Source organism: Pundamilia nyererei, unplaced genomic scaffold, assembly GCF_000239375.1.
Source record: "Pundamilia nyererei isolate P.nyererei 1_Seehausen unplaced genomic scaffold, PunNye1.0 scaffold00238, whole genome shotgun sequence".
Lineage (NCBI taxonomy): Eukaryota > Metazoa > Chordata > Actinopteri > Cichliformes > Cichlidae > Pundamilia > Pundamilia nyererei.
The window spans coordinates 576,117-584,131 of NW_005187639.1; the positions used below are offsets into that span (position 1 = coordinate 576,117).

The 8,015-nt window shown below is 50.6% G+C and overlaps 3 protein-coding genes across 5 annotated transcripts in view; 1 reads left to right on the forward strand and 2 right to left on the reverse strand.

Annotated features, from left to right (window-relative positions):
- Positions 1-970, forward strand: part of ddx31 (DEAD (Asp-Glu-Ala-Asp) box polypeptide 31) — a 9,240-nt gene extending 8,270 nt beyond the window's left edge. For all 3 annotated transcript variants that reach the window (XM_005749174.2, XM_005749173.1, XM_005749175.1), the window contains exon 20: positions 497-970. In XM_005749174.2, the coding sequence (XP_005749231.1) occupies positions 497-602 (106 nt within the window). In that variant the 3' untranslated portion in view covers positions 603-970. The remainder of the gene's footprint in view (positions 1-496) is intronic.
- Positions 971-1,255: 285 nt separating this feature from the next.
- barhl1a (BarH-like homeobox 1a) lies at positions 1,256-4,781 on the reverse strand. Its single transcript, XM_005749176.1, has 3 exons — positions 4,239-4,781; positions 2,378-2,579; positions 1,256-1,739 (listed from the first exon to the last, which is right to left on the reverse strand). Exons 1-3 carry the CDS (start codon positions 4,600-4,602, stop codon positions 1,538-1,540), a joined length of 768 nt encoding a protein of 255 aa, XP_005749233.1. The 5' UTR covers positions 4,603-4,781; the 3' UTR covers positions 1,256-1,537.
- Positions 4,782-6,451: 1,670 nt separating this feature from the next.
- Positions 6,452-8,015, reverse strand: part of cfap77 (cilia and flagella associated protein 77) — a 10,790-nt gene continuing 9,226 nt past the window's right edge. Inside the window, exons 8-12 of the mRNA XM_013914927.1 lie at positions 7,808-7,836; positions 7,364-7,683; positions 7,184-7,280; positions 6,970-7,071; positions 6,452-6,771 (exon numbers count right to left, since the gene is read on the reverse strand). Coding sequence (XP_013770381.1) covers positions 6,625-6,771; positions 6,970-7,071; positions 7,184-7,280; positions 7,364-7,683; positions 7,808-7,836 — 695 coding nt within the window. The 3' untranslated portion in view covers positions 6,452-6,624. The remainder of the gene's footprint in view (positions 6,772-6,969; positions 7,072-7,183; positions 7,281-7,363; positions 7,684-7,807; positions 7,837-8,015) is intronic.

Here is an 8,015-nt window from a genome sequence, read left to right on the forward strand (position 1 = left end):
TGTAGCAGAGCTAATGAGGCCGGCAGCAACCTCCTGGCAGGCCAATGAATGCATTCTCCGCAATCGGCATCTCTGATTACCATCTAATCACAATACATCTTCATTTGTCACATTTCCAGGCTTATATATATGCATGCCTGTGTGTGTATATGTGTGTGTGTGTGTGTGCGTGCATGCGCGTGTGTGCGCGTGGGTGTGTGTGCGTGTGCGCGTATGTGTGTGTGCGTGCATGCGCGTGCGTGTGCGTGTGCGCATGCGTGCGCGTATGTGTGTGTGCTCGTGCTCATTGGTCCTGCTGTGATGACTGCCACAAACACACACGCTTGTACATAATCAAAGTGGGTCCCCTCAGTCACACATGGCGTTTACACGCCGTCCACTCAGGAGTGTGTGTGTGTGCGTGTGACATGTATAAAGAAGCTGATTATAAAACTAATACTGTTCTTGTTGTCATGACGACGAGCTGATGGCGCCCTTCTTCCTCTCTGTGTCTCAGGTTTGGTCAGAGGGAGGTCCGGCTGATCCGCTCAGAGTTCTCCAGCGGGCTGGAGAGTAGAGACGCCAAGAAGAAGAAGAAGGAGGAGGAGGAGGAGGAGGAGTGATGAAGAAGAGTCTGATGTTGAGCAGCTGAGGCGATGGTCAATATATGAAAGATGTGATTGATGCTGACGTGTGAGCGAGCTCCTCCTCCTGCCTTGGCTGGTTGGCCGGTGCACTCGTCGGTCTGTGACGAGATTTTTGAGTTTCAGACGGTCGCAGAATAACGACCATCGGACCGCTCCACCCTCACCACTTCTCGCACGTTTCTGTCGCTCCGAGCTGCGAGTTTGAAACCCGAGTGCTGCTCGTGGACACGCCCCCGACTCCCCGCCCTGTTCCTGACTGTGCACCTGTGTCATTTGTCCTTAGGGGCCACCGTACTGCATCCCCAACATGAACCCGTGCTAATAAAAGCAGATGTTTGTGTGCAGATGTTTGTGTGCAGATGTGTTCTTCCAGCTGTTTTCACTTTTGAAGCAAAGCAGACGAGATCCTCGTGACAACGCTTCAGTGTTCACGGGGGGGGGCTCTATTGTATTGAGGTTTAAATTTTGCTCTTGACCAAATATGGTTACTTCCTGGAACAAAGCCAGTTCAGCCTTAGAGGTGGGGCGAGGAGCTCAGAGGAGAGCCGCTCATAGGTGCAGCTGGGAGGAGGAGGATGGGGAGGTGCGTCCCAGTCGGAACCAGCAGAGTGCCGCCTGCTCACCAGACAGAGTTGCTGTAAACCAAGCCTGGGAACCAATCAGAGCCATCGCTTTCACTTTGAATCAAAGGAAAACAACAATGAGAATCTTTATTTTCTTTATTGAAAATGTAAAAAACGAAGTCAGAGCTACAGAAACGCACAGAGAAGTTCGTGGCTCGACCACGGCTCTACACTCCTGCCTGGACTCGCTGTCCAGACGTGAACGTCACTGTTGTTTTCTTGCTTGAGCCCCGCCTCCTGAGCCCCGGCACCGCCACAGCAGTTTGTTCCTGAGGGAACCAGTCCTAGTCAGTGGGGAAGGGGCTGAGTGTGGGTGAGAATGTGGGGTAGCAGAGGCGGGGCTGGGTGGTGTTGGATGGCGTGGCTTCGATACAGGTATAGGTTCATTGTGGGCGGGGCAGGAGGGTACAGGTAGTGCGTGGGCAGGAACATCCTGCCGGCCTCGGCCAGCAGCTCCAAGCCGGCGGCAGACTGACGCTTCCACTTGGTCCTGCCGGGAAAAACAAAGCGCACGTTACTCACCGCAAACACACCTTACCCCAGTCTGCTGTCACGTGACTGGACCTGAACCAATCAGCACGTGTCAGCACATGTGCAGTAAAATTCCCTCCATCCGGAGCACACGTGAGTCTACATGATCGTAAAGACTGCAGCAGACATGAGGCGACCCGATTGGATCAGAACCTGCAGACAGGAAGCAGATGTTCCTCCAGCTGTGTAACAGGCTTTAACGCCCAGAACACATCAGCCTCTGCTGAAACTTCTGTCTTCCTTCAAGACAGCTGTCATCTGATTGGCTGCCCCTCACTAACAGAACAGTGGGCAGGGTATCTGCCCCCTCCATGACATCACAAAGATTGGAGCGTAGAAAAAAACTATGACAAACTGAGTGTTTGGAGCAGACTGAGGCTGCGGAGCTTTTCGCTCACAGGGTCACGGCGGCGTTCGTCCTTGAGATGATCACAGTCTGCGCTCACATCGCGGTCATGTGATCAGGTTCAAATTTCATGTCAGTAAACTTTAAAGAGTTTTTTAATAAAGAAGAAAACAAAATAATGACCAACCACGAGTCCAGGACCGGGACGACCAATAATCTGCTTGATGTTGTGGTACCAGGTGTGTGTTTACCTGCGGTTCTGGTACCAGGTCTTGACCTGCGTGTCGCTGAGCTGCAGCGAAGCCGCCAGCTCCATGCGCTCCTGGACGCTCAGATATTTCTGTTTCTGGAAGCTTCTCTCGAGCCTCGCCAGCTGCTGGTCGCTGAACGCCGTCCGTGCCTTACGAGGTTTCTTGAGGCGTGACGTCACCGAGTCGGAGCCGGCGCTCTGCACTGAGGTAGGAATGACGTCACATTAGTCCTGTAAGCTGATTGGTCGGCGACAGAAAAACCAGGTACAGCTCATTCATGATAGTCATTTATTATGATTCAGCTTCTGTTTTAAAAGCCGAGGTTCAGCAGATGAAAGTGATCAATAAAAAAGCGAACATTGATTGACAGCATTTATCAGATTGTTGCGTTGTTCTTACCCGAGGAACGACCACAGTCTGTGTCTGCGGTGTGAAACTGATCCAAGTATCAGACGTGAGGCTGCAGAGTGAACCGACCCCGGCCTGCTGTTCGTTAAACGATTCCAATCATGGTTTTATCTCCGTCACAGCTGTCAGATTAAAAGTGTTTTGAATCACGTGATCACATGTGCTCGCGTTCGCGTGCCAAGTTTAATGAAACCGCCACGATATGATTTTGAGTTTTACAAAAAAAGATGAACTGAAATGACGATAATGTGGTCAGAGAATCATTTGTACTGAGGTAAGCGTCACAGCTTTAATGACGAACCACGGTGATGACGGCCGTTAGTCACAGTCCGCAGGTTTGAGCTGCTTCAACGTTTAAAGCTAAATATGAACAAATACAATGTTTTAAGTTAAATGACTTCAGCGGTGCTTTCATGTGACCCACACCCACGGGAGCTCTGCTGTGATTAGCAGCTGAACAAAAACCCTGAAAATACACAATAATAACACAAAACAACGAAGCCGCGTTTCAAACTGTGCAGCAAAGACAAAAATATGAACCATCCGCAGGTCTGATGGCTGCGCCAGCGGCAGCTCACTGCGACCGGAGCCGGTTAAAGGTTTCAAGGTTCAGAAGCCGTGACGGAGATTCCTGCGTGATCAGTGTTTTTAATCGGTGCTGATGAAGCTGTGTTTCTCTGTATGGGTCACAAAAACGAGCAAACAAACAACAACAACTCTGGTGACATTTCCCGAGTTTCATGATTATAAAATCTGACCAATAAGCTTCAATAACCTGGATTTAACTTTTATTTTGGAAAACTGCTCAGGTCTGCTGTATCCTCTCTGATTAAACATCGTGCATGAGCTGTACCTGAGTACAAACACAGAGCAGGGATGTAAAGTAGTGCACAGCTGCTTTTTTAACTTCACGTGATTCCTGCAGGATCACCCGTGACTCCATCAGTCACGGTTTCAACTGAGTGAAAGAAAGAAGCGCAGGTCCTCTAAAATAAAAGACCCAGAGTCAGCGGGCAGGAGGCTGCTTTGTTTTCACTGATTAATGAGACTCACAGATCATCATCAACACCCCGATCACCGATTAGAAGTTATGATAAAGACTCTTTAAGATTATGAATTTCATGTCTGTCTCAAAATGAGAAAAACACGTAACGCAGAAACTATTTTCGCTTTAAAACAGTTCGACTAACAAGTAAATGAACGCTCAGATTGATTTCTCTCAATTAAAACACAAAAGGTTTGTAATAACGAGACTGTTTCTCTGTTTCACTGACTTTATTCATCTGGTTTTTATTTCTGTCCACGAGTGAAAAATATCTTTGGTTTCTTGGTCGTTGAAAGAAGAAAATAACCTTCTGATGTTTTTAATGAAAATAAAATCCGCGTGATTCTCATTTTTATTTTGATTGAAACTTTACTTTCTCCTTCTTTAAACTCTTTTCTCTGTTTTTACCTGTTTCGCTGTCTGAAGATGAGCTGCTGAGACTTTTATCCTGGAAATCTTCATCCTGTCCGGACCGGAATGGCTCGGCTTCCGGCCCGGGTTGTCCCGGTTCACAGTAGACCTGTCCCGGGTGAGAGTCCGCTAAAATGTCCCGGATTAGGAAGGAGGAGCAGGCGGAGCGCAGCTGAAGCGGTGCGGGCAGCAGCGGAGGCTCCAGCCGGGGAGCAGGCTCCCTCCACGGGGATGAAGGCGCCGAGCAGCCGCTGCTGTTCCCCGGGCTGAGCTCCGGAGGGTCTGCCCGGGGCAGGAGCGCCCCGAGCGAGAGCAGAGAGTCGATCCGGAACCCGGAGCAGCCGGAGGCGGACACCTCCATCTCCGCCCGGACTCAGGTGAGTCTGACCAAGCAGGTGTGGAGCCACAGCAGCCGGAAACGCGTTAGTTTGACTCTGACGTCATTTTCATGTAAAAAAAAAAACAGGTTTAAAATAAAGCTATCAGAGTAATCAGAGTATTGATCCGAGGGAAACTGATCAGCAGCTGATCTCAGCGCCAAGACAGTTACACTCTTCCTCCTCCCCCTCCTGTCCTCCTCTTCTTCCTACTCCTGTCCTCCTCCCCCTTCTGCCCTCCTCCACCTCCTCCTCCTGTCCTCCTCCCCCTTCTGCCCTCCTCTTCCTCCTCCACCTCCTTCTGTCCTCCTCTTCCTCCTCCTCTTCTTCCTACTCCTGTCCTCCTCCCCCTTCTGCCCTCCTCTTCCTCCTCCACCTCCTCCTGTCCTCCTCCCCCTTCTGTCCTCCTCTTCCTCCTCCTCTTCTTCCTACTCCTGTCCTCCTCCCCCTTCTGCCCTCCTCTTCCTCCTCCTCTTCTTCCTCCTCCTGTCCTCCTCCCCCTTCTGCCCTCCTCTTCCTCCTCCTCTTCTTCCCCCTTCTGCCCTCCTCTTCCTCCTCCACCTCCTCCTGTCCTCCTCCCAACAGCAGCTTGGTGCTAAACTTTCCCTCTTGGTCAGATGTGAGCTCGGCCCTGATTGGACAGACGTCTGTAAAAGAAAACAGGAAGTTGCGTCTCTGTAACGGTGTGAAGCTGGCGTCGTTTAAAAGTCCGTGAGCGCGCCATCCCTGCGTTCAGTCGTGAACCATCAGCAGCTCTGAGGGCAGCGTGGAACCAGACGTCCGTCAAGACATTTTGCTCGTCGTCCACGAGGCGTCTTCAGCTCTCCACCCCAACACGAGGCAGTCGGCAGGGGAGCCCACCGACCCTCCAACAGCAGAACAACACTGACAGTCAGCGCTATGTATGTGGACACACAACTTTTTCTGCTGTGGGTGTTCATCAGCACAGTGGATTTTAAATGACGCAGTTAAAGCGCAGACAGCTTTAATCCAGAGGGTTAAACAAAAAGACGATGTTTGGAACTAAAACATGTTTGTCACGACCTCCTTACGTCAGGCGCTCTGAAGTAATCAGACAAATGAAATGGGGGAAAATAAAATATTTGTGATTCTTGGTTGAAAACTCATTGTTGGCACTGAAAGACACGCCCATCACGCCGCCTCCCCGTGTGTTACAGATGCTGTGTGTGCTTTGTTCCTTTTCTCTTCCATCATTCTCCTAGAGGCTGATGTTGGTCCAGAGCTGTGCTGACTGCAAAGTCCCGTCTAGCCTTTCTCTTCGTGGGGTTTACGAGTGGCTTGCACCCTGCAGTGAACCCTCTGTGTGGATGTGGATTCCCTCAAACCAGAGCCGACAGTCGACACGTCCATGTGATTTATATAACTGTAGTTGGAACATGTTTCAGTAAACGGCTAAAAAGACAAAACTTGCCATTGTCCAAATATACATGGACCAAACTATACCTGTACACCTGCACCTAAAGGTCAAAGGTCACTCATTGCAGATACTGGTCTTCACATTTTGGACCAAGGAGAACTTGTTAAAAAGAGCACTAAAGGAGGACACTAAACTGAGATGGTGGCCTATGACACCACCTATCAGCAGTCCTGAGATCAGATCAGGGCTGGTGACCTCTGGTCCTTGTAGGACGGTGGGCGGGGCAGTGTCTCACAGAGGATAATGAGTCAGGACCCCCCCCCCACGAGGGGTTCAGTAGCTCTTGTTTTTAAAACGTCTTCACAGACGAACAGCTGGCTTCTTTTCCAGTACTCACTCAGATCGAGGGTTTTACCTCAGCTCTGTGAAACGACTCTGGTTTGACGATCACCAGAAACAGCTCAACATTTTATTCAAGTTATCTGGAAACAGAAAAGTATCATCAGCATTGACTTCTAAGGAGAACAGAACGGGCCCCAGCACAGAGCCCTGGGGGACTCCTCTCTCACCACATGTAGTTTGCTGTGAGAACTTTTCATCTTTTATTTGCATTTGTCTGAAAACATCCTCAGAGTGGCTCCGCCCGTTTTCCACCAGGTTCTTCATGACGGGCGGTCCTCAGAACTGAGCGCTGGGTTTGAGAGCTGGAGCGACGAGCCCCAAACGCCCGCACACGAGTCTCCTGGTCCCTGAAGGTGTCGAGAGCCGGACCGACCTGCAGAGAGCAGAGAGGGCGTCAGACGATGTTGTCATCGAGCGTGTCTGTGAACACGTCAGCCAGGTGTTGCCACGCCTACACGCAAATCCACACAGAGAAACGACAGCCGATGCAGATCATCCAAAAACCGCCGAGTCAGAGAAGAGCCAGTAAGTATGTGTGTGTGTGTGTGTGTTCACACTGTGTGTGTGTCACCTGTGCAAAGCGAGCTGGTTTGGGTGGTGTTTCTATGACCGGCAGAGATTTACTCCTCCTCAGCAGGCTGGTCCTCGTGTCAGGAATACACCCTGGTTTCGTCTGCACACACACACACACAGTGTGAACACAACACACACACACACACACACACACACAGTGTGAACACAACACACACACACCCTGTGGGCACTCGAGCCTCTCTCTCTCTCACCTTGCATTTGAGGTTGTTGGTTTGATTCTTCAGCTGATCATGGAGCCAGCGCTGAGCATACTGATGAGACAGGACATCTGACATCGGAGACGACGGCCTGATGGAGACATCGATTGGTCACTGATCATTCAATATTATCGATCAGATATCATTTGATCATCGTGAAGTGATCAATTCCACCTGTTTCTGACTCCAAACGTGATGTCAGGAACCTGATCGCGGCATCGTGGAAGCCGACCGTGCCGCAGTTTGGAGGCGGAGCTCTGGGCCCTCTGAGCCCGGTACTGACTCAGCTCTTTGGGCGTCACCATGCCAGACTTCACCGCCTCGCGGTTCAGAGACACAAAGTCTGCATGCTGAGCGGCAGATTCTTCCTGCCGCGGCTGAACGTTCCAACTGGAAAGAGCTGACAGAGCACAGGTGACGGGTAAGAGGACGCCCACGGGCCCAAAACCTTGGATCCGACAGGTGAGACGCTGGGTCGGGGTGAGATCGGCCAGCTTCAATCACACAGCGACACACAAAGTCCCACTTTGACACACCTGTCTCTGATGAGGGACTGCGGTTCAGCTGTGCATGAGTCACAGTTCAAAATAATCCTTCTTTATATCACTAAAGGCCCACTTTGTGCACAATGGACAACCTCTGGAAGCCTACAGAGGGGCAGAACCCCAGGTGGACTGTATTTAGTGGGCATGCAGCATCAGTGATTCAGCTCCTTATTTTCACCTCCAACAGAGACAGCTGTGTGTGTGTGTTTGTGTGTCTGTGTGACTGACAGATGAGAGGAGTCTTATGTTGTGTGTGTGTGTTTGACTGACAGCAGTGATTG